The sequence below is a fragment of the Globicephala melas genome, chromosome 10 (assembly GCF_963455315.2).
Source record: "Globicephala melas chromosome 10, mGloMel1.2, whole genome shotgun sequence".
In the NCBI taxonomy this organism is placed as follows: Eukaryota; Metazoa; Chordata; class Mammalia; order Artiodactyla; family Delphinidae; genus Globicephala; species Globicephala melas.
In genome coordinates, this window is record NC_083323.1 from 19,055,361 (window position 1) to 19,081,449 (window position 26,089).

The 26,089-nt window shown below is 41.9% G+C and overlaps 1 protein-coding gene across 3 annotated transcripts in view; it reads left to right on the forward strand.

Annotated features, from left to right (window-relative positions):
- The first annotated feature begins 20,351 nt into the window (after positions 1 to 20,351).
- IGF1 (insulin like growth factor 1) overlaps positions 20,352 to 26,089 on the forward strand; it is a 74,300-nt gene continuing 68,562 nt past the window's right edge. For all 3 annotated transcript variants that reach the window (XM_070046472.1, XM_030856238.3, XM_030856237.3), the window contains exons 1-2: positions 20,352 to 20,529; positions 25,075 to 25,231. In XM_070046472.1, coding sequence (XP_069902573.1) covers positions 20,467 to 20,529; positions 25,075 to 25,231 — 220 coding nt within the window. In that variant the 5' untranslated portion in view covers positions 20,352 to 20,466. The remainder of the gene's footprint in view (positions 20,530 to 25,074; positions 25,232 to 26,089) is intronic.

A 26,089-nucleotide genomic window follows, 5' to 3' on the forward strand; every position in this document is an offset into this window, starting at 1 on the left:
CATGATTTATGGACATGTTTTTGTTTTTCAGACTGCCTGTTTTCATAGTAAAGTGCTTTATTCCCAGAGCACAAATTAATGGAGGTATTATTGTTTATAAAAGAACAAGGAAAGTCACCCCTATCCTGGATGAATGCCACAGTCTGCCTTGTCTGCTCCTAAACCAGGGCTGCCAAGCTTTGCTGGGAATTCCCTCTATTCTATAATCATGGACTCCAACCACAGCTGGGCCCTTGATGCTCTGAATAAAACTTGCACTTATCCATGGTCAACTTTTTCACATTCTTCTCAGCAGCTCTTTCAAACTTTCTCCTTTCTCTTTAAACCCCCTGTTCTTCTACTTTTCCCCTTGCTCTAAGCACATTAACCTCTTTTCTAATTTAAGTGGAAAAGCAGGCAATCCAAACATGGGCTCCTGCCTCCACATCTGCTTCCATCCTCTTTTCTCAGTTATTGGCCTCTCCACCCGAGGACCTCAACTCTTTTCTCTGGTCCCCTCCAACTCATTACTCTAGGGCTTACCACCTGTATCTTCAGCTTCTCCAGGCTTCATTACAACCTTTTGTCTTCAGCAAATAAACATGACCAAATCTCTCCCATCTTTAAATAAAAAGCCTTCCCCTGTCACTCCCTCTAGCTGGCTCCTTCTCTCATTTCTTTGATAATTTAATGCCTTGAAAATATTATCTACCTCACTGCCTCCACTTCTCCCAATCATTTCTAATTCTCTGCATCTTCTTGTGCCCGCCATAACACAGACACAGACACTGTTCTCCTTTCCCCTCTTCAAATCTTGCCTTATTCAAAACCTCTATAGCAGTGTTTCTCAAAGCTGGTCCCTAGACCAGCCAAAAAAAAAAAAAAATTACCTGGGAACTTGTTAAAGACTTAAACTCTTGGGCCCCACCCAAACTTACTGAATTGAAACTCTGGGTTGGGGTTCAGCCATCCGTGCTTTAGCAAGCCCTCCAGGTGACTCTCGTGTACATGCTGAGGTTTGAGCTCAATACTGCTAACCTCTCCTCTTCCTTTTCAAAATTCTTTCTTTATTTGGTTTCTGTGAACTTGATATTGCTGGTTCTGCTTTTGCATTTTAAGCTGTTTCTTTTTAGTCTCCTTCTCCTGGTCATCCATAAATACGGTATTCTCAGTGCTCTATTCTCACACTATCTCTTCTGTCCATGTGATGTCATCTATTTACAACACTTCAGTTACAACCTGTATTCATCAGGACTTTTGGTTATAAATGGCAGAAAATGCAATTCAACTTAGGTGAAGGTGAACAAAATTAAACAAAAGATAGAATTTATTGGCTCAATGTTACATGCTTGTCTTGATCCAGGATCTTAAATAATGTCATCAGGATTTGGTCTCATTCTTTTTGTCTCTCAGCACTGCATTGAGACTGGAAACAAAACCTCTGAGCTGGTTTTGTTTCCAGTCCAGCTTCTTCTGTGAAGCCCCTTGAAGTTCCAAAAGTACATGCTCACAGTTCTAGGGCCATGGTGGTTTATGTGCCCATTCTAAACCAATCGTTGTCCCCAATAAAGTAGAATATGATGGTTTTCTTAAGCTTTAGGCACATCACCAGCCCTAAAGAGAGAAGTCAGGCCAACCTTAACCAAATTGACACTGATTTGTTTAACATACATTGAACACCTATTACTTGCCAAGTGCTGTTCTTGGTTCTGGGAATGCAACAGTGAACAACAGAGTCAAAGTGCCTAGGCTCATGGAGTTTATATTCCAGAGGCGGATATAGGCAGTAAGCAAATAAAACAAACCAATAAACAAAGATAAGCATAGGAAGATAAAAGACATGAAGAGTGATGAGGCTGCTGGGGCAGGACACGGGTAACTTCTCAGAGAATATCAGAATGTTGTTAACAGAAGGATTAACATATTCTAGGCAGACAAAAACAATAGATACAATACCTAGGTCTACATCTTTAACCGTTATATCCAATTACCTATTGACCCTGTCACTCAATAAGGAAATTGAAATGTTCCAAACTGAAATTAGCCTATTCCCTATTTTTAACCTCCTACTCAGTTTTATTTTAATTGATTTTTCTTTTTAAATAAATAATTTTTAAACTAATAGAGTTCAATATCTTCTCTCCACCCCCTTGTATTGGAGATAATAAACAGTAAAGGGTAGTAGGCTAGAAGCCACAAAAATAGGAGTAGAGAGAAGCTACAAAGACCATTTTTGAGAAGTCTGAGGTAGGAAGCTTGTGGAAAGACAGTTAAGGTAGAAAGATATGAGTGACCTTCTTAAGAAGTCCCCTCCAATACCCCAATGAAGCATCTGAGTAAAATTCTTAAATTTAAAATGACTTCATTTGTCTATTGTTTCTAGCTTCTACCCAGCGGTTCATGATATAAGCAAAGCTGGTTATCCAATTGCCCAAGCTCAGTTTCACTCCCCAAATCATGCCAATACTGCCTCCTAAATGTTTCTGGAGAGCATCCTCTGACCTACATGTCTGTGACCACTTCCTTAGCCCACAAGTCAATCATCTCTTTTCTGAATCTCTCATCCAAATTCTACCCAGTCTTCTTGCTTGTAGTCTTGTCCCATCCCCCAATATTCTCCACATTATTTCTGGAAGTGTCATGGATTTCCAAGCAGTTCTGGAGGTTGACTTTATGTTTGTGGTCAAAAATCTAAGTGAGCCCTCTCACCTGATTTTGTGTTTTCTTCAGCCACATTCAGCTGTCCAGGTGCAGGCATGGAGTTGACAGAGGTTCAGAGTTGGGGCTTTGTCTGACAAGTACGATGGGAGGATAGATGGATGAGGTATAGGAACACAAGAGGATGGATTATAGTGGTGAGTCATGGAAACTAAGTTGAGTAAAAAGGGAAGCAAAGGCATGAGGAGACAATAGATAGGAAAATATGGTAGAATCAAAGGACTGGAGATCCCAATGGGGCAAAGAATGGTTAGAGTAAAAGTACGAAAATAAGTGAGCTGGAAAGATAGAAGATGGTTTGCAGGGAGTGGGGTATGTGGAATGAAGATTTTGGAGATAATTCTTTTTTTTCTTCCCTGAGAAGATGTTTATCTAGCATATTCTGAAATCAGTGGAAAATGAACTGAACTTGGTTTAAGGTTTAACCACACTTAGGCACTGGGCTTTTCGTGTGATAATATTTAATAACCTAAGTAAGGGGCAAAAACCACAAATGACTGCCAAACCAGGACTTGAATCCTGGATCCTCAGATTGAAAGTCTACTGTTCTATGGACGGAGCTATCCAGGCTAGAAGACATTCAGTTAACAATGACTAAGGTATGAACATGGGGAGTGATAGCTGGAGTGGAGGAACAGATGACCGGATGTAAGGAAGTCAAGGAGTTCAGAGGTCACGTTGTCAAATAGCCTGTCCATATGGACGCTGACCTCAAGAATGGTGCAAGAAAAATGGTGGAAAGAAAGTCAATAATATAGACAATAAATCTTCAGCAAATGAAAGGGAATGATCAGGAAGACAATGGGTAACAGCAAGGAGGTGGGAAAGAAGGTGGCATATTCTGACAGCTTGTACTTCAAAGGAGCTGGAAGTGCAGTAGCTTAGGGAAGAGAGAGCAAAAATAATAAAGTAGTCACAGGGACACCCATCCATCAACTCCAGACCCGGTTGTGCGTGAAATGCAAGAAGAAAAAGGAAAAAAGTCACAAGAGAAGGCTGGGAAAAATCACTGTCCTGGAGAGGCAGATGAGTTTCTGTTAGAGCAAAAAGGGGAAGCAAAGAAGATGAAGAAATGGGAGATTTTGCTGATGACATGTCATGAGTTCCAGAGGACACAGCAGAAAAGTTTGCAGAAGGGGTACAGAGAGTAAGTCACATTGAGGGATGGGCAGAGCAGTACAGAGAGTCCCCATGGTGACATGTGACCTGTAAAGAGGGATCAAAAGCATAAAGAAGTTAGTCCATGTGGTCTTTTAGAAGAAAGTTAGGGACTTCCCTGGTGGCGCACTGATTAAGAATCCGCCTGCCAATGCAGGGGACACGGGTTCGAGCCCTGGTCCAGGAAGATCCCACATGCCTCGGAGCAACTAAGCCCGTGCACCACAGCTACTGAGCCTGCGATCTAGAGCCCTCGAGCCACAACTACTGAGCCCGCGTGCCGCAACTACTGAAGCCCACGCGCCTAGAGCCCATGCTCTGCAACGAGAAGCCACTGCAGTGAGAAGCACGTGCAACGCAACAAAGAGTAGCCTCCGCTCACCGCAACTAAAGAAAAGCCCGTGCGCAGCAAGGAAGACCCAAGGCAGCCAAAAATAAATAGATAAATTTTTTTTTTTAAAAGAAGAAAGTTAGTAACCAGCTCTGACTGTAGCCTCCTTTCTAAGACTTGTCTCTGAAGCAGTTTTCAGGGATGACTTAGGAAGTGTTGGAAAGCAACATGTCCTTGAGAAAAAGTATGAGAACCTCCATTAGTCTTATATGGAACCCCAAAGCAATTCCTATTAAGCTCTGGGTAAACCGGAACCTTTCCAGGGGCTGTTTGTGTCTTTAAGGGAAGATGTTGTCCAGTCTAGCAGATGGAGGACAGGGATTTTGAGCCCCTACACTTTGCCTCCTCTGACCCACCTCTATGTACGCTCCCCACTTCACCTCAGCTAATCGTCTAGAGAGTTCATATGGCAGAACAAAGATTATAGCTGCACCTTTCCCATCATTAATCACTAAAATCAGATAAATACTAATATTTGATGTCATGTCTCTCGAAATCACAGCAGGTAAATATGACAGGAAGATCAATGTGACCACTTGTAGTTTGAATAGAATGTTAAAATCAGAAATTCTTCTGGGTTGAACCTTTAAATTTTGGTTTCCACTATGGACTGATGACAGGGGTGATAAATTTCATAGTAGGTGAAACTTCCTAAGGGCTTTGCAATCATTCATGTGAGTTGAATTATTTCTCAAGGCTTAAATAAATTTAGGACTACCTAAAATCAGTTTGAAAGAGGTCACGTTAATTTTGACCCAAATTTTCTACTAAGGAGAGGCCATCAGACAGTTCTGTATGCAGATAACACACGACAGGTTCCAAATTGAAGAACTTTATAGGCCAGACGTTTATACTAAATATATACAAACATCCTTGTACTAATAACGTCTACTCTATTAGCACTTTTTGTGTGCTCAATCTGTGAGGTAGGTATTAATATCTCAATTTTATAGGTAAGTAGTTTCCTAGAGAATGAATAATTTGTCCAAGGTCACACACAGTCAGTGATGCTGTTGGGATTTCCATCCCAGTCTGTCACATCCTAGGATTGTAGATAGGGACATTCAGGGAGAATGAGTAACTTGCCCAAGGTCATAGAACTATTTGGTGATACTCCTGGGATTTAAACCCAGGTTTTGTCTCAATTTCTGTGACACTTACTTTGGGGGACAGTTATTTACTCTTTCTCACATGATGCTTCTATTTCCCCATCTGGACCATCTTGAAGCTTGGCCTATCCATCCAAAAATCTGTTTCTAAACTTCCTTTCTTTTAGTGTCGTCCCTCTTTTCTGAGGCACACAAATCTAGAAGAAATGCTTTTCCCAAGCAGGTGCCCATCTATGTGTCCAAGAAGCCATTCTGTTTACCACGTGCCTTTTCTACAAAGTGCCACATTAGAGAACATATGTAGCAAAAATACACATTTTTTCCTTCTTGTTCTCTTGCCCAGTTGGGATCACTGTACCCATTATTCTGTATACTATCCCTCATCAGATCTCCCATTCTCCATTTCAATGAGATATCAAATGAATAGGCAGTTGGACCTGAGATGGCCTCTAGGGTCCCCTCCAATTCTAAAGTTCCATGAGTCTATCAATACTGTACTTCTGATTCTTGTCTTGAAACATGGTCCATTAAGCACTAGTAGCAGATATGTATTTTTGTTGGCACTCCCCTATCCCCCCCAGCAAAAATATGCACAGTGATTATTTTAAATGTTGGATTTGCATTTCTGTAGCTTCTTCTGTGATGTCAAGTAACAAGGTTTGATCGTGAAGAGGGAAGATGGTCATGGTTTTCTGTATTTGCCATCCAAAATTCCAGTACCCAGTAGTAAGAGGAAAAGGTGACCCTGATTGCCTTTATCTTTGATGCTGGGGATAGATATGTATTTATCAGATAGTTCACGTTCATCTAGATGTCTACAGATCAACTGTTTTAGAAACTGTCTTGGCAATTTACCAGTTGACCTTTGTCTATTGCTGTTTCTGACTTTCCATGATTTTTCTCAAGTAGCTCTCCACCTACATCTAACAATTTTGGTGCAGTTCTACAAGATAACTTATTCCCTGCCAATAGGCTAAAATTATCATAGTTATAATTCAGTTTTGTGGGTAGCAGTACCTAATTCACAAATGATTTGTGTTCTCAATGTGCATCCACTCCAAGAAATCAGAGCTGCATGAAGAATTGAGGCTCAGGGGCATTAATCCACCTGCTAGACTATTGGCTGTGACGTCTCACAGTACACAAGTGCTTGCTTTTATCCCAAGTCTCTTTTTACTGTACCTAATTTTAAGTGGTGCCTTCTTTTTTTCCGAAAGAAAACATTTTATTTGTATCCAGTTGGAACCAGACCCTTAGGAATCCTCAGTACTAATAAACTGTGATTTTCCTTGCTCTCCATAACAATACTTTTTATTTATTTATACAGCAGGTTCTTATTACTAATCTATTTTATACATATTAGTGTATATATGTCAATCCCAATCTCCCCCTTCGTCCCACCACCCCGTAACAATAATTAAAAAAAAAATAAGTTAAGTGGGGAAAAGTTCAACAAAATAATGCTTGTGGTAAAAGGAGGGAGAGAAACGAGGTGGCAGCTACATGGGGAAGTAGAATCAAAATGGGAGAAGGGCCAGAATATTTATGTGCTGATGAGAACGATGCAGGAGAGAGAGAGCTGAGAATACAGGAGGGGGGGAAGAATTTCTGGAGTGAGGTCCTTGATAGGAGAGAGGGGACACAAGTGGCGGTTGGCCTCAACTAGGAGCATGGACCTTTATGTCTACTAATAGGAAAGAAAACAGTATGTGACAAAAAAAATGAGTGAGTAGGTGAGTATTATGGGGAGAGCTTGCAGAAAGTCTCTTACGGTTGTTTCTATCTCTGATGAAACAAGAAGTAAGGTCTTCAACTAAGAGTGAGGATGGTGGTAAAGGTGGTAGAGAATTGGGGCAAGAAGAGAAGATCTGAAAGAGTTATCTACAAAAGGAGGTGAGTGAACAGACAAGGGAAATGGAGTATGATTGTCAGGCAAGGTCAAGGGCCCATTCTCCGCTCTCTGCCCACCATAGCAATACACATGTAACAATAATCATATAATTTGGAAATTGATCATGTGCTTAATTTAACACTTCATAACTATATCATATTTGACTTTGTGTGTGTGTGTTTAGTCTCTAAAGCAAGACAGCAAATTTCTCAAGGTCATAGATCATGTCTTGCATTTCTCTGTGTCCTTATAGCGACTCCCAAGGGAGCTGGACACATAGCAGAGGTTCCGTGAATACTCACTGCATTCAGTTAGAACCGGATCTGCTACCTGTCTAGAATCAGAAACTGCCGTGGTATAGCAGAGCTTACAAGCCTGATGCCAGCACAGAAAGTGAATGTGCTTCAGGACTGTTGATTTGGAGCTCCTTGACCTTTTTAACTTGGAGATTTGGGCTTGGGGTGGGGGAGGGGTGGGGGGAGGGCGGGCGGGGCGGGGGGCAGGTCATAGGCTAGGAGGGCACCGACTGAGATACAAATATCCACACTGGAGAGTCGTCTGCTCTGTGTAGACTTAAGACCACAGAGGTCACTTTGGAAGACTTGCTTGTGTTGATCATAATGTTGCCAGGCAGGCATGGTGAAAGCTTATCCAGCCCAAGGCAACTATAGTAAAATCTTTATCTGTAGCATTTAGATGAGTTAACTGAGATTTATTCTTAATCCATTTGCTTCCTCATTTTTCAAGAACATGTGGATATTTGTTTCCTACCTCTGTGCTTTCAATTTATGGAAACTACAATTTTAATGTGGAGAAGATTTGATTCGGCTTATAACGCTAAGCTTGTTCTGCCAGCTAAGAGGTTTGAAGCAACTTGAGATTTTAGTTTTTATTATTGCTTCTTTAAACCATGATGGCTATATCAGGTAATTTTTACATGCTCATTTTTTTTTTAAAGAATGACCTCTAGATTCTTATATTTCTAGTCTTATTTCAACATTAAATGTACTACCATCTCTCAAGTCAACCTACATTAAAAAAAGTTACTTAGGGCTCATGTTATTTGGTTAAAGCCCACAGTTAGTAGCCACAACACTCTTACCCTTTGTGTTTCTAGGAGGCCTTTTTTCAAAGTGGGTCAAGGCCACAATTAATTAATGCAGGTACTGGGTAGAAGAACACAGGTAGAAGAACGTAGGTTGTATTTCTAGTTCTTAGCATGTTGCCTATTATGCTCAGCAGCTATTTTATGAATGAAGGAATAAATATATGAATAAAAATCTACATATGTACATCAGTGCCTACAAGAGGAGAAGGCATGAACAAAGTGATATGCGAGTTGACGAGGATGACACATCATTTCTAGCTGGTGCAGGAATGGAGGGGTGAAGAGAGAGCAGGAGGGCTGAGGAAGGGCAGGTGGAAAACGTGCTGAAATTTTCAACCCAAAGAGCTGGGGTTGAGGTGGGGGGCGAAGATACTTCATCAGGAACTAAAGGGTCAAACGGGGCAAAGCATGTCGACAGTGTGGTAAGTAGTCCCAATTTGGCCAGAGGGGCCAATTAAGTTATGTGACGAGGTACATTTGTTTGAAAAGATCAGTTCAAGCTGAATTATAAAGGGCTTGGGAATTGTACTGGTTCCACAATAACTTCAACCAAAAAGTTGGTGTGATTCAGTACACTACCGTCCAGGATAAAGAACACTGTGAAGCAGAAAGCTACAGTCTAAAGGTCTAAACACTTTTTAAGAGGGTCAGTAGAGGTTGCTTGGAACTAATTCCTTTTGGAGGAGATACTGAAATGTAAGCAACTCGACGAATAAAAGCATCTTTTTCTGATTGTGCAGGACATTGAATGGTCTGATTTTACAAAGGTCAGTTACTCAGTGATCCATTCGAGCTGATATACAGCTGCATTTACGTTCTGTGCCCTAGACCTTTCCGGCAAAGGTTGTTTGACAGTAGAAATGAGCATAGCGCTGTGAGGCTTCAACAACGAAAGAAAGACCTCAGATGGAAAGGTCCTATAGTATTGCCTCGGCTTGCTCTTTTTCTTTTTCTCTTTCTTTCTTTCCACTCGTTTTCACATGTTTGTTTTGTTTTGCACACATACACTTACCTAACTGGAACTGTAGGATTTAGCATTATAATTCCAAGTGTTTCAGATTTCAAGTGTGTCTCTGTCTCAATTACTAAAATCAGGCTTCCTGGGCAAGGAGAAAGCCTCCACTCTGCTCCCAGCGAATGATTGGGACATAATGAACATCTGGAATGTATACTCGGCTTCTTTACATGATTACTGATAGACCCAATCCCATCGCATTCTTCCAGGACTATAAAAACGTGTTAACATGGTTACATCACACACTTCAGCTGGTTTGTATAAGGCATGATTTTGCCACATGATATTTACTTAAGAAAGTAAATAATAGTCCCATTCAAAGTGATGCTGTAGCTCAGGGCACCCGTGTCAGCCCAGCCCTGGCATTTCCTGCCCATTTTCTGGACTTAACCAAATTGCTTGACACTGAGCTGTGTAAACTTACTTTCCAGTCAGCAGAGTTTAGTAGTTCCAAGAGAATGATGTTTTTTGTAGTTCGGGGTGACCCCAGCTTTAGTGTGGGTACTTGGACTGCCCCAACTGATGAGTTGCGTCTTTTCGTCATGTGTTTCGGAAATGGTTTCCCTCCACAAAGAAAGTCCCTCTTGTGTAGGATAACACAGCCCTGGGCTTGGCATGCTCAGGACATGGTTGCTGTGAAATTTTTCAAAAGGGCTCAATGAAGATCCTGTGGAATTGTTATTTATAAACCGTAAAAATGCAGATTTATCACCACTGATGCTAACTGCTGATGATTGCTATTGTCTGGTTATTCCTGACTGCACTTATTGTCTGTTCTCGGTTCTTCTCTCCCACTGCAAAGATTCCTTTCATTCCCCAGGGTTTCGGGGTTTACGTTTTGTCTGTTTTGTGTCTGGGTCCTGCGAGTTGGCTGGGTTTGGATCACAAGAGTCCCCTGTCCCATTGAGGCTGTCCATAGGGGCAACACCTGGCTAATTGTCTGTAGTTTGAAAACCTTTGCTTTATCTGCAAAATCCACAAAAGTTACTGGGTCAGAAGAGTCCAGATATTGGAAGACTTGACCTAGATAGCCCCTTGGGAAAAACAGATGTCCTTACTTAGCCGTCCCAAACTGTCTCCAAACTTCGCAAATGCTACTGGGTGTCTCTTGCTCTCCAAAGCAGAGAAGCTAGCCAGTCCAGGATGTGGGATTGCTACCTTGATGGGAACTCAAGCTAGGGAGGAGCCTGCCAGTTGGATTGACAGTGCTCTAGCCCCAGCAAGATCCAAATTTTAAATCACTGTTTTCCTTGTGAAGAATCAGGGATGTAAAGCCAGAGAGCAGTTGATTAAAAGGAAATAGTTCAGCTAAGATTCAATAACCAGGGAAAGAAGGGGGTACACACACACACACACACACACATACACACAAAGAATAACTGGGAGCAAAAGGCTAAAATACAAGTCAGTGAGAATACAATCTGGTCAAACCATCCTATCTTGAATTGCAGGAAAGTCAGTAAGACTTTAGGAACTGTCCCTAATCCATCATAAGCTCCATTTGGGACTTGCCAGACAGGAAAAGCAATAGCTTTCTGAGAACCCCCAAGTTGCACCAATTCTAAGGCAGGTTGAGAGGGATTTGCTATGTCATCTATTCCACAACAATCTGTAGATTCTTCCCTAATCTAAGGAAGTATAGACACTAAAGACTGAGTTTGCACTAGCCTCTAGGACGCTAAGAAGTACAGCATAAACTGTCATTGAGTGGGAAATGTTAAGGCCTTTATGCCTCAACAGAACAGTTTATTTATTTATTTTTAAAATTTTTTATTGGAATATAGTTGACTTAAAATGTTGTGTTAGTTTCTGCTGTACAGCAAAGTGAATCAGCTATACATATACATATATCCACTCTTTTTAAAATCCTTCTCCCATATAGGTCATTACAGAGTACTGAGAAGAGTTCCCTGTGCTATACAGTAGGTCATTATTAGTTAACTATTTTATATATAGTAGTGTGTATATGTCAGTCCCAATCTCCCAATTTACCCTTCCCTTCCCCCCGGTAACCATAAGTTTGTTTTCTACACCTATGACTCTATTTCTGTTTTGTAAATAAGTTAATTTGTACCATTTTTTTCGATTCCACATATAAGCGATATCATATGATATTGGTCTTTCTCTGTCTGACTTGCTTCACTCAGTATGACAATCTCTAGGTCCATCCATGTTGCTGCAAATGACATTATTTCATTCTTTTTTATGGCTGAGTAGTATTCCATCATATATATGTGCCACATCTTCTTTATCCATTTATCTGTCAGTGGACACTTAGGTTGCTTCCATGTCTCGGCTATTGTAAATAGTGCTGCAATGAACATTGGGGTGCATGTATCTTTTTGAATTATGGTTTTCTCTGGATACATGCCCAGGAGTGGAATTGCAGGATCATATGGTGGTGCTATTTTTAGTTTTTTAAGGAACCTCCATACCGTTCTCCATAATGGATTCAGTTGACAAATGTTTGCCAGTGTGAGTTGCTTTACTTCAGTTGCCCACAGGGAAAGCTCCAGGAAGACTACACCCTAGAAAGTCTATCCTCTGTTCTTACTGTAATTAGAAGAGTATAAGTGGCTTTCAGTATGAGGCAGGCCTTGCCTGAGCTCCTGGCTTGTACATCTTGTTTCTGGAGAGTAATTGTCTCTGCCGCTTTGGTTGCTTGTTTTGTTTTATTAGAAGCAACATGATATAGAGAAAAATCTGCAGGGACTTGGTTTCCTCTCTGTGTATTCTGAGGCAGTAGCTAAGGCTAGAAGTGGTGGGAATGAGGACCAGTAAACATAATCTCTCATTGTTAGTTTCCCCTAAAATGCTCCAAACATGGCTGTAACCAGACTCCAGCCTAAGTGTTCATCTCTGAACTTTTCAGACTGGCTATTTTGGAAAAGGCTATTACAATTATTCTAAACTCATGTTTAGAATTAATTATTCCTTTACTGAGTACCAGTAAAAGTCCAACATTGTACTGGGGGGAATGTAGGGGTAGTAAGAGATCATCCGTCTACCAAAGATGCGTAAACCACGTAGTGGCGTGTGTTAGACCAACCTGAACTTGAATCCTGGCTCTGTCATTTACTAGCCATCGGACGTCATTTAACTTTTCCTGGCTCGATTTTCTCTTCATTCATCTAACAAATATTTTTGAGAATCTGGTATGTTCCTAAAACAGCACCAGGCACTTTGAAACAAAAGTGGAAGTAAAGTATCTATTTCATTAAGGTATGTGAGAATTAAGTGAGATAATTAAAATAATATGAAATAAAGAATTGAATATAATATATACTCAATAATGTTCGTGGTTATTATCATTATTAATTAACAAATATTTATTGAGAACCTATTAAAAACCAATCACTAGGCGGGGGCCAGGGATGGACAGGTGAACAGTAATAGGCTATGAAGAAGCCATGACGGGCATTAGCAAGAGAGAAGACTGCTGAGGAACGGAGGGTTTTGAGTGACAGGAGAGGACTTAGATGTGACCAAGGAACTCTCGGGAGGTGTAACATGAACATGGCGTTTGAAGAAGAGGATTCCAGCAACCAGAGTTGGCTAGATTGCCATGAGGGAAAACTGGTTAGAAGCCCATCCAATAACCCAGGAATTCATCAATCCAATCTAGAACAACACTGAGCAAATTGAGAGGAAGAGACTGAACTTCAAAGGCATGATAAAGGAAGGAGGGGATAATGAGGGTGAGGTGTGATGAGTGAGTGCATAGAAATGTCACGTGAACAAGCCTAGACTGAGACAGGAAGCATACAGCCTCAAGCTGTGAAGAATAAAGTGACATATAGGTATAAGCTACATTTTCAGTCAATACTGAGTACAGAGAACACTATTCAATGATGTTTTCAACAACTGTTAACTATAAAAGTAATACCTGCTGAAAGTAAATAATAATAATATCTAGAAAGTGCAGAAAAGTATTGAGAAGAAAGTTAAAATCACTTGTCATCCTGCTACCCAGAGGGTCACAGGACCCCCATTAATCCAGGCATAGAGTCAGTCTCTGGGGACAGAAGCATATGGGACATCTCTCTCTCCATTTTGCCAAAGGGCAGGACATCACCCTACCCCAAACACTACCTTATGCCTGAAACTTCTTCCCATTGATCAAAACTGCAATTTTTAAAATAAGGGAATGAACACACTTTTTATCTGGAGAAATTAAGCACAGATGTTTACATGTCTGATTGTGTGCATACATTTGAGTGGTATGAGTGTGGCTGTGTGTGTGTGTCATATGCACACTTGTTCTCCTTAGTGGAAGGAAAAAAAATGAAGCACTGTTTACCCTCTTGTCACCAATGAACAGAATTTTCATAAAATATTAATGATATTGTCAAGGCAAGTGTGCTGTGGCTTCCATTTGGCAACGACCAAGGAACATAAGTTCAGGAGCCAAAGTTTAACGTATGAGAGGAAAACAGAATTGGGAAATGTAATCCATTAACTTGAGTTTCCTTTCGTGAGGGAGGACCAGTGAGTGCACCTTTTGAGAACCACTAGTGTGGTTATATGTGTCAACCTGGCTACGCCACAGTACCCAGATATGTGGTCAAACTTTCTAGATGTTTCTGAGAAGGTATTTTTTAGGTGAGATTAACATTTAAATCAGTAGACTTTGAGTAAAGCAGATCTCCCTCCATAAAGAAGGTGGGCCTCATCCAGTCAGTCGAGTCACTTAACAGGAAAAGACTGGTCTCCCTGGAAGAAGAGGGAATTCTGCCAGCATAGCGTCTTTGGACTCAAATTGCAGTTCTTTCCTGAGTCTCCAGCCTACCGGCCTACTCCTCAGATTTTGGACTTGCTAAACCTCCACAATTACATGAGCCAACTCCTTAAAGCATATTGATCAAGAGAGGGATTAACATATACCCACTACTATATATAAAACAGATCATCAACAAGGACCTACTGCATAGCACAGGGAACTCTACTCAGTATTCTGCAGTAACCTATATGGGAAAAGAATCTGAAAAAGAATGGATATATGTATATGTATAACTGAATCCCTTTGCTGTACACCTGAAACTAACACAACAGTGTAAATCAACTATGCTCCGATATAAATTTAAAAAATTTATTTAATTTTTAAATAGAAATTAAATTTAAAAAAAAGAGAGAGAGGAGACAGATAGGCAATAGATCCTGTTTGTTCCATTGTTCTGGAGAACTCTGACTAATACAACTGAGTTTAAATAGTTATTCTGAGCTCTGAAAGAAGCTGAGGCCTTTACCAAGGTGTTGTAAAAAGGAGCAGAGTGTGTGTTTCCACGGCACACCTTCATTCCACCCTCAAGGGACTATGTTGGGCATAGGATGAGGTACAGTCTCCAAGGATATATGCTTCCCAAACGGATCATTACCAAGGGTTCCCCTAGATTCTGTTTCTCCTCCTCAGTTGATTACTCAAACTTCTGTTTATGCAGGGAACCCTCACAGGAAGCAATCTGAAATGTTTCTTAGCAGCCACCTTCAAGTAAAGAATCGAGGCTGGAGGCTATGTGCCCTGCTCTCAAAGAGCACAATAGAACTGCCTCAGTTGACCCACAGGAAGCATGGGATGTTCTGATGAACCAGTTTTTCCAGAAAGTTCAGGGCTCACCAGAAATAAGATCTTTTTGCTTCAACCCTTATTGTGGAAAATCTTTATCAAGCGTAATCATTTCGTTTTTCCATTAAAATTTACTTAACGAAGTATAAACACTACAATTAAATCTTTCAAAATGGAATCTCTGGCAAGATCATTGCGTGATCAATCTCCACCTCCGTTCTTCTTACCCAGCACTACTCAGATTGGCCTAGGTTATAATGTAACCCAGGTCTGCTGTTGCACATTTACCTTGAGGCACTATGCCATTCCCAGAATTAATCACTGATTCAGTTACATACAAATCTTTGTTTACAAGAGAATCGTGAGGGAATTAGACTGTTCTCCGGTCTTACAGCTCTGTGAAGGCTACTGATGGGGAAAGGAGAGACTAAAGGGCCTCCACAGTGCAGGAGTCTGAGAGCATGGCTGCAGCATTATCTCCCACATCACAACACTGGGAACCTCTTCATTCCCATAGAATTTTGTCCATGCTGTTCCCTCTGCCTGGTTAGCCTTTACTGGCTTTAAAGAGAATTAAAAATGGAATCCCTTCCACTCCTACATGATTCTTTAATGCCATGTCTTTGACCATCAGTGTTAAAGCCCAAATTTTGAACACTGATGTGGAAGAAACAGTGTAGAACGGACAGGGGGACTGAATTTGAGCTTGGTTTGCAAGCACCTCAATTTGTTACATTAAAACAAGTCACTTTTCTATCCACCACTCCCTCACCCCTCATTTTTCTTATTTATAAAATGAAGAAGCTGGTCATTTCACTCTCAGAGAGTTTATTATCTTTTTTATGTGAAATAGTTTACCTTTATCGTCATTTATTTTCCAGACTTTGATTCAACCAACAAAATGTTTGGAGCCCATATCAAGGTAAGCCCTGGGAGTAGAGCCGTGGAGACGCCATCCCTGCTCTCGTAAAGTTTATCATCTTCCTTTCTCCCCTTAGTACTCTTCCCTTTTTTAAAACTAGAGTGAATTAAATACCTAGCTTATTTGTTTCAAAAGATAAGTGCAATTTAAAGTATATTTGAATCCCGAGCTTTGCAGAACTCCCCACACCTCCCAAATTCCACACATCAACGGTGAAGATTGCGGTGGCAGTTTCCCCGACGGCCACTAGAGGGCGCGCACATTTTTCGATTCCGAAAGAAAGCGTTCTTTGGGTACTTGCCCCTGACATTCGGAATTGGTGTCTCTTTCCTCACTTTCTTTTCAACTTGGGGCAATTGTGGTGAGCCCTTAGGCTCTCTCACTCCACCACGCCATCCTCGCCCCATGCAGTGACTCCTCATCTGCCATTACGAAGAATTCTTTTGCTACCCAAACCACAAAAGTTTTGCTTCTGACTGTTCTCAGCATTTGCCCTTTTGACATTTTAGAAGAAATAAGATCCGAGTTTGATGTTGAAAAGAAAGCATTGATTTCTTTAGTGGGAGGATTTCTTCTCCCTATTACTGTTTTCCCTAGCTGTGGGGAAAAAGCGCCTCTAAGGATTTAAAGCAGCTCCTTTGAGCTAAAGTTCTTTCTGAGGACTAACAGAGCTGCTTCTGAGCAGATCTTTTGGAGCTGACATTGGTCCCCTTGTTAAGCAGCCTGTTGTATTTTTGAGGCCCAGCCTTTTCCTCTGAGTTTTACATTCTGAATTGACCAGACCTTGATCTCAGACATTGGAGAATACACTCCCAGACCAACCCTCCTCACAAACCGTGAGCCAGGAGACAGGCCCAGTAGTTTACCCCAAGTTCTTTGTCTGGTGGGTGGCCCCAAAGCCTTAAACCTCACCCGTTATTTGGTTCCAAAGTCCTCTTACCCCCAGATATCCATCCTAAGCTTTTCGTAGGAGTCAGCACTGACATTAATGAAATAAATTGTAAGTCTGCCCCACTGCACATGGATATGAGATGAGCTTTTGAATGAGCAACTCTGCAGTTGACATGGGGAGGACTGGGAATGTGGCTCGAGCAAAAAGAGTGGGGGGGGGGGGGGCTTACCTGGTGGCGCAGTGGTTGAGAGTCCGCCTGCCGATGCAGGGGACACGGGTTCGTGCCCCGGTCCGGGAAGATCCCACATGCCGCGGAGCGGCTGGGCCCGTGAGCCATGGCCGCTGAGCCTGCGCGTCCGGAGCCTGTGCTCCGCAACGGGAGAGGCCACAACAGTGAGAGGCCCGCGTACTGCAAAAAAAAAAGAAAAAAGTGGGGGACAGGGTCTTGCCCACCCCTTTCTGTGAATCTCAATCAGCCTGCTCTTTAAGGAGATGAACGACTTTTTTTTTTTTTAAGAAAGGTGTCAGAAGTCTTCTGAGACTGCAGCTTTATGCAAATACGCTACTCAAGAAGAAGGCTTTAGGGGAGAGTTATTTATATCCCTCAGGCATTACACATGCAAGAGGTGAAACTGTGAATCTCTGCATTTCCAGGAGTGGTTGTTCTCATGATGAGCACATCCTTGCTACTTTGGTGGCACACAACTCCCATATCTACCTGTCAGGTTGTTCCAGGCAGGAGACTACATAATCATTCAGTCATTTTAGAATGACCCTGTATGTTTCTCTCCAATGGGGCTTCTTGACCTGAACTTTTCCTAGGGATTAGATTTACTACCACCTTGGACCCTCTAGTAATAGGTGCATCCAACTCTTTTTCTTCTAAACAGGTGCAGGATTCAGTCATTAAAAAGTCATTGTGTGGCACATTTATTGCCCTTTGGCTTTCATGTTGACTCCTGGAATTAGCCAAGAAAACGGCCATTTCCCTAGGAATTATTGCTCTGTTGCTGGCTCACCCTACCCAGAAATCTAGACCATTCTCCATATTGAAGTATACAGTAATCACTTCAGGAAATTGCTTTCCCTGTTGGAAACTGAGAGCTCACATCGGAATGTTTCCACAGCACAGCTGATGATAATTACGACTCACTGAAATTTCAGTTTTCTTTGATTGTGACATAAAAACTGGGACATAAATTAAAACCCAATTATCCTTTAAGGGTAATTGGGGTTATAAAACCAAGAGACTGTGAATCAGTGTGTCGATAGTGCAGGAGCCCACTGTCGGACGGAACGGTACATTCTGTCTCCCGAAGCAGCCTTTTACATGAAATGGTTGGGGATAAGGTGATCTGTTCACACGGCATGCCAAAAGAGCCCATCAAACTGGGGTACAGCCTTGGAGAGGGCAGTGAGCTCCTAGGACATCTTGGAACGATTAAAACAAGGGAAAACTGCAATGGGAAAGTCACGGCCTTTACCTGTGAAGGTGCCCAGCGGTGGACCCAGGCACCCAGCACCAAGACTCAGCGGGTACCTGACTCTGCACACGTGGAAATGGCAGGTCTTTCTACATGTGAGACAATCTACGTTATCAAAGTCCATGAGAGGAAGTTGGACTTTTTTTTTTTTTTCCACGAAGGATGTGATCTGCCAAAGCTGTGGGGGAAAAAAAACAGATCTTCGGTAAATCAGGTCCTAAGTTAAATGTGTGAAGGGGGGATAATTAAAGGAAGTCTTGGATTATTTTAGAAGTACAGGAATTGCCCACACACCTACAGGTGCCTCCCCGGCCACCTCTTGATGATGCATATTTGTAGACTCTTCAGGTCAAATCGCATCCACTGAAACTTCCCAACTTTGCACCCCAGAGCCTCTCATGACACACCCCTCCTCCCCCATCCTGGATTCTCAACAGGGTTTCACTTCCCTGTCTTTCCAGAGAAAGTGTGCACTTTTCGTATTTTTAAAAGAGCACATACCCTCCATATGACAGCAGTTTTCCTCTCTGTCTCTGCCACTTAGCTGAAAGCCCCTGTGGGGCCTTGACCGTGACGCATGTAGCTGGGCACACAGTAGGCACTCACTAACTGATGCTGAATATACTGCACCATTAAAATGGCATCACTCCGAACGTCTAACTTGTCTTTCTCGAAGGTAAACACTGCCACAAGTTATGAATCACAGAGAAGCCTTGAGCAAACTCAACCCCCTTTCAAAACCAATTGGGTTTTCCTTCGAGGGCACTCACCTCTGCAAACAACTTCCTGGCCACAGGACAACATAAAGACCCAGACAAGGGTTTCCAGCAGACCTCTGTTTTGAGTCGATGCGTCAATATCGCTGGGTCTCCTGAGAATCACAAGAGAGAGAGGCAAGGTCCAGACTATTTCCACCGTCCCTGGGGAACCATGCCCCGACAGACCTCTAGGGAAAGTGGGATGTCTGACCTGGGCTTTTGCAACCTTATTTCATAATCTACTTTCTTATCTCCTACTTCGCAAAACCGAAGAGAAATTGGTGCAAACTATATCGACAAAAGATCAGAACTTGATTCTCAATGGCAAAGGCAAGTATACATTATAAATAGCAAAACAGCTGGCTTGGACCATGTTGCCGGCCACTCATCCAGTTGAGAGATTTGAATGACATCATAACCCTTGAGAGGGTATTGCTAGCCAGCTGGTGTTATTTAGAATACACAAAAACTGGAGAAATAAAATGCACTCACGTGCGCACGCGCGCACACACACACACACACACACACTCAGGTTCAAGTTATGCAGAAAAATATGAACGACAGGAAAATCATTTTCCCCTCAGGTGCCCTTCCCCTGGGGTGAGGCTGGGGGTGATAAGCAGCAGAGTAGAGGAAGGAAGAAAAAGATTTTGTTTTATTATTTCAGTTGGCTTTACAGCTCAGCAAAATCTTTGCCCTGTCGTGGGCAGAAAGCATTAGACAGTGTCCTAAAGGGAGCCAACTGCAAAGCTGCCCGCCCCTTTCCAGGTTCTAGGAAATGAGATCATTCCCCTCACTTGGCAACTAGGACGAGGGGTCATCCCAGCGCTGTCTTCCAATCTAGTTTACCCCAGTCATTTGAGGGTTAAAATTGTAGGGTATGTTTGAGATGGTCTTTTTTTCATTTCTTTTTTTTTTTTTTTTAATTTTGCGTTGGCTCTGGAATATAAAATTGCTTGCCCATCCTCCAAGTGTATTCCTTTCATACTGGTAAGGTGTATTAGCAGATGTGTGTGTCTTCCTGCCCAGTAGAAAGTTAATCAGAGGACAGCACTGGTATTTTAATGTCTGCTCACCCTGTCACTAACACGCATTCTTTTAAGGGAAAAAATGCTTCTGTGCTCTAGTTTTAAAATGCAAAGGTATGATGTTATTTGTCACCATGCCCAAAAAAGTCCTTACTCGATAACTTTGCCAGAAGAGGGAGAGAGAGAGAAGGCAAGCGTTCCCCCAGCTGTTTCCTGTCTACAGTGTCTGTGTTTTGTAGATAAATGTGAGGATTTTCTCTAAATCCCTCTTCTGTTTGCTAAATCTCACTGTCACTGCTAAATTCAGAGCAGATAGAGCCTGCGCAATGGAATAAAGTCCTCAAAATTGAAATGTGACATTGCTCTCAACATCTCCCATCTCCCTGGATTTCTTTCTGCCTCATTATTCCTGCTAACCAATTCATTTCCAGACTTTGCACTTCAGAAGCAATGGGAAAAATCAGCAGTCTTCCAACCCAATTATTTAAGTGCTGCTTTTGTGATTTCTTGAAGGTAAATATTTCTTACTCTTTGAAGTCATTGGGGAATTTTCTTTAAACTGTGTACTGTTTGCTTCTGCTTAGAGATGTTCTTCACTTTAGAATTTTCATTGTTTCGGCACTGGGAGTTATTTATAAATTGCTGAATATGCAATTCTGTGGGATCTGAAAAAATAGCTCCGGGAGATAAATGCCTTTGCACAGATATCTGTATGAGTAAAAACTATTGCTAGGTACTTATGCTAAATCCTCCACTTCTGCAGGGCTTGAGTGGTGTCATTATAGAAGATTCCTTTAAATCCTGTCTATGGTTAAGGGCTATAGAGCATGGATATGAACTTTTGGATTTTTTTTTGCAGGTGCAGATGTTTTATTTTTAAGACCATGTTCGTGTGTATGTAGGACTGTGTGTGTATGTATCTGTGTGTGTGTAACTTGTCAGGACTTTTATTACAAGGCATGCCACATATAAAGAGTTACATTTTAAATGATATTAAAGCTTTAAATGTGATCTTTGGAGCGAAGGTCCCGGAACTCTCTGCACTTACGCCCAGAGAGTCAAAGTTAGAGTGAAGTTTACTTTGCTCTTCTGAAAAAGAACTCCTTAAGAACTCTTGCTGACCTTGCACATTCGTATAATTTAAACAAATGCATACTGTATATGGAAAGCGGAAACTTTCTAGCAACTGCTATTCCAAGTTTTTTCTTTTGAAGAGGATTCTCAGGGGCGAAGTTTGGACTTGGGGTTTTGTGTTGTAAAACTCTGATTTTATACTCGGTGTTGTAAAGTCTCTTTAGGTAAATTTGGCTGGCGTTGTCAATGCACTGACTTCTCGTTTCCAATCACTGGCCCTAGTTCAAGTTTCCATTCTCAGCAAAATTATATCTCTCAAGACTTGTGTTTTTCCAATTTGCAAGCACTTTTAAGCCGCTGTCACTGGCTCCCCGATGCAATTGCCTGAGGGCTCAATTCATAAAACGTCCCTACCACTTAGTACGGTAATCATTTGCTGCTTTCAAATACTCCACCACTAGGACTTTTCTTAGTCAAGTAAGTGGCTTAGGAGTTAAGGATACATCCTTGTCAGGCACCTGATTCTGCTGCACTTGAGATGCCAAGATGCATGCCGGCTACCTTGCTTTTAAAAGAAATGAAGTCAGTATACACATATGCTATGTGGTCTGATAGCTGGGGGCTTTGTCTCCCTGCTTAGATGATCTTAAAAGAGGCTGTGGAGTGTTATCTCTGCATTAACTACAAGTTTGGAAAACTCCAAATGAACTTTCCATGTTGTGTATGCTGAACTGTTCAGAAGTAGAGCTAGCCGTAAGTTGTTGCTTTTTCCTGTACTTGGAGCAGGAAGTGGTTTGAGGGAGCTACGTGGTCTTTCAAACGTAATTCAATGAGTAAAGGTGTCTGCCAGGCAGAACGAGCAAGCTGATCGTACTCTGAGTCTCAAGATATTTCCAAGTGTTTGAATCAGAAGGAAGAGGGCACAGGAGAGGACTGAAGCTTGGGTCACTGTCCGGGGCGGCTACTATAGGCACACAGTGGAAATTGGTGGCTTGATTTGGAGGAAAAGATTGACTTGAATCCCAGCCGTGCAATTTGTTCATTGTCGGAATGGACAAAAGGCAGTTTACCCAGGCTCATAGCATACCTGCCTGGGTGTCCAAATGTAACTAGATGCTTTCACAAACCCCACCCACAAAGCAGCACATGCTTTTAAGTCCTCAGTTTATTCACATCAGTCTCATAATACCCACCCTGACCTGCTGTAAAAGATCTGGAACAAACAAAAATGGTTACACCTACAGTGAGTATTTTCTTATGACTATTGCCCTCAAATTTTGCGGGGCATTTTTATCGTAGCCCAAACATCTGGAATCAATTGATATTCCATTTATTTAAGATAAAAAGAAAGGTCTTTTAAATTTTGGATTTGTGAATGATTTTTGGGAAAGAGTGCTCTGCAAGTTTTTTCTCTTTTCTCTTCTCTTTCTCCTTCTTCCTTCCTTTCTCTCTCTCAGATCTTTCCTTTCTCTCTCTTCATTTCTTTTGTGTTTGGAAAAATAAAAGGCCCAGGAAATGATGAACACATGGGGCCACTTGTTTCGAACTTTTAACTCCTAAGCCAGTTCCTTATTGTTTTCTTTCCGGGGAACATAATGTGATAAATTCTCTGGTTCTCTGTGGCTGTACTGGACTGTTCCCTGAACTAAAGGCGAATGCACTAGAGGTTCTATCTTGTCCTAGAACTGTAAGTGCTGGTATTTATCTTAGAACATAACTCAGCAAAAAAAAAAAAAAAAAAAAAAAAAAAAAAAAAAAAAAAGAAAAAGAAAAAGAAAGAAAGAAAGAAAAAGAAAGGAAAAATCTGTAAAAAATAAATCTTAAATTCTTAAATGCTAGAGATTTTTATGTATTGCTGGGTTTAAATGTGTCATATGAAATAAATAACTACTAAAATATAATTTTGACCTCTAATGAAGTTCTCAATTCACTAAGGCTATAAGCTGAGTACCTTTTCCCCTGGATTTCACGAGAACTGAAGAACTTGAAGGCATCTACAGCTGCAGGTGCTTGGCCTTAAGCATCACTATTAAATCAACAGAGAAGGAGGGATGGAGAAATAGGATTGGCAAAATAACATACATTCTAGAACTGACCCATTGCCAGAGTGTGGGGTATGTTCAGTAAGATCAGTTATGAATTTTCTCTTTTGAAAAGGGCAAGGAAGTCCAGTGGGGTTAGACTGGCTGAGATTTCCACTGGAAATATTGAAAGGGAAAACTCCCACCAATTATTATTTTATACATAAGAAAGATAAGGATAGGATGACTTGTTTCTAGCCGTCTCCGTGGCTTTGGCTACATGGGGGTGGAGGGTTTCCATGAACAGGTCCTATGGAGAAAATGGAAGAAATGTTCCATCAAGCTTTCACCTCCTCTTCTATTTTATGTCCATTATTTATGAGGATTTGCAAATAGAGGAGGCTTTTCATCTTCCACAGTTTTACAAGCATTAACTAAATATTTACATTGTGTTAACAAGAGTCAGGGGTTTAGGGGTTTTTTTTCTCAATTGCTGAGCTGAAAGTCTGGCCACAAAAATGGAAATCTTAATTACAATGATGGAGCAAACTTTGCCACTGATGTAGACAGCCATTAAGTTAAGAGTCCATGGAGGGCAAGGAAGGTGGTTGGAAAATAAATGACTGAGTCTGTTTCTCCAAAAGTGATGGAGTTAAATGGACCTGCCATGACTGGGAGGTTCAGAAAAGCCTCTTTTCATAATGATAGCTTCCAGCTTAACTACATGACCTTTTGATAGGGTCCCTCGCTTAACATCCTGTCACTGACTCCGCTGATGCTGCTGAGAGCGAATGCATCTGAGGGGGTGAAGCTACTCACCTTGGGAGGCTTCCTAGAAGAAACCATATCTTGGTGCCACAAGTAGCAATATGGAAAAACTTAATGCTCACCTTCGCATTGTTTCTACTGCTGAGAGTGAGGATGGAGACCTGAGCCACAGGAATCCTGCTTCTGGCGGGGCTGCCATTTGGATGTCTATCATTTGCTAAGTCAAGCCAACCAGGGGTTCCTGCTATAAGATGGTTACAGTGACACATAAGTCCCTCCAAGAGATGAATTCCTGTGACTTAAAAAAAAAAAAAGGCTTTTGCAGGTTTTGAGCCCAGTGCCCTGTTCATGGAGGGCACAGTCCACATGTGTGTTGATCTGATATTAAGCTTACACGAGGGGCTTTAGAATAAAGAAGGCGTGGGGTCTACTTAGCATAAGCCAATTTCCTTCCTAAATTTCCTCACATTTTTCCCGTTCCTGATTTTATACTTCTACTTGTAGTTATTAACTGCTGATCTTCCCCAGGTAAGAAATCCCAGTCTCTCTTTCTCTGCCTGTGTTTCTCTCTGTCTCTGTCTCTCTCTCAAGTGAAAAAAAAAAAAAAAACTGTGATGATATATAGTATTTTCACAAGTTCTTTTTCAGCTGCAGTAAATTCTCTTTAATCAGTAGCTGGGGAATGATGTTCTGGTTAATTTAATATTCTGGTCGATAATGAATGCACATGCTATCTGTGGATGGCCAATCTTGAGAGAACTTAAATGAATAAAACATATTTGGCCCCAGATCTGGACTGAGCACAATTTAACCTTTGATGATTCCAAAGGTTTACCAGGATCTCTGAGCGGTGTGGGATCCCACTGCAATAATAGCATCTTTCACGTTCACATAGTAAATGTTTCTAGATATTTTATCTCACTGAATTGTAATAGGAACCCATAGAGAAGGGGTTCAGGAAGGACTTCCCCAAGGTTCCTCAGTAGCAAGAGGATTAAACTCAGGTTGCTTGATGCCAAGACCCGCTCAGCCCTCACTGCCCTGCGGTCACTCACACACCTTGTTGCCCTTCGGAGCGGGTAGTTTTGATGAATGACAGGAATGGAGAGCTGAGGGTAAAGGCGCCCCTGCCTCACCCCCGTCTCCTGGCAAGGACCCAGGAGGAAGCATGACCCTCCTTCTGCTTCTTCGGCAGGTGAAGATGCACATCACGTCCTCCTCGCATCTCTTCTACGTGGCCGTGTTCTTGCTTACCTTCACCAGCTCTGCCACGGCTGGACCCGAGACCCTCTGTGGGGCTGAGCTGGTGGACGCCCTTCAGTTCGTGTGCGGAGACAGGGGCTTTTATTTCAGTAAGTAGCCTCCTTCTCACTGCTCTGTGGATTTACAACCGCAGGGAGTATGTGAAGAACTGAATGACTGCCCACGGCTGGCAGCCGTCCTCAGCCTCCGAGATTCCTCACCTTAAAGCGAGCCTAGTGTTTCAGTGGGGCTGTGGCACGTTTTGCAGATTTCAGATGGAATTTTCCTCCTTAGCAGTTTGTCTTTTAACGACTTCCCACTGAGCTTTCCTGCAACTATGCTGCTCTACCCTCACTCTTCCATTCCTTCCAGTGGAAAGGTGTGACAAAATGGCCCTGGAGGATTAAGGTTTCAGTTTTTGAGATCTGTGAGTGCACGTAGCCACATATGTGAACGTGTAGGGCTGTTTTAAGCGCTAGGTTATTTGGAGGAAACTAGGAAGGTGGACTTGGGCAAAGAATGGAGGGGCCCTTCCCAGATGTCTCCATGCCATATGAAATCACCAGGAACACACAGAAGGTGAACCTTGCTGAAAGGCACGTTTGCAAATACACAGGCTCTCACTCAATACAAACTGAAATGTTGAATTAATTCGCCCTCCATTCAAACTGACCTTGAGTCTCTGTTATTGCCTTCCTTTGACATCGCTCTTCTCTGGGGCTCTCCAGTGATGTCTCCATCTGGAAAAGGGTTTCTGACAAGTGCAAGGTCACTTATCCCATAAGTAGGTCTCAGGTGATTAAACAGTCAATAAAAAGTAGACAGCCAAGTCCACGCTTGCAAATAAATAATAAACACCAACAAGAGTCTGTGCTACCTGAGGGAACAGATTATTTAAAGAACCTACCTCAGAGGCATCTGTCTCATTGTATACTACAGGACACTGATGGGAAGCCAGATGCTCCTTC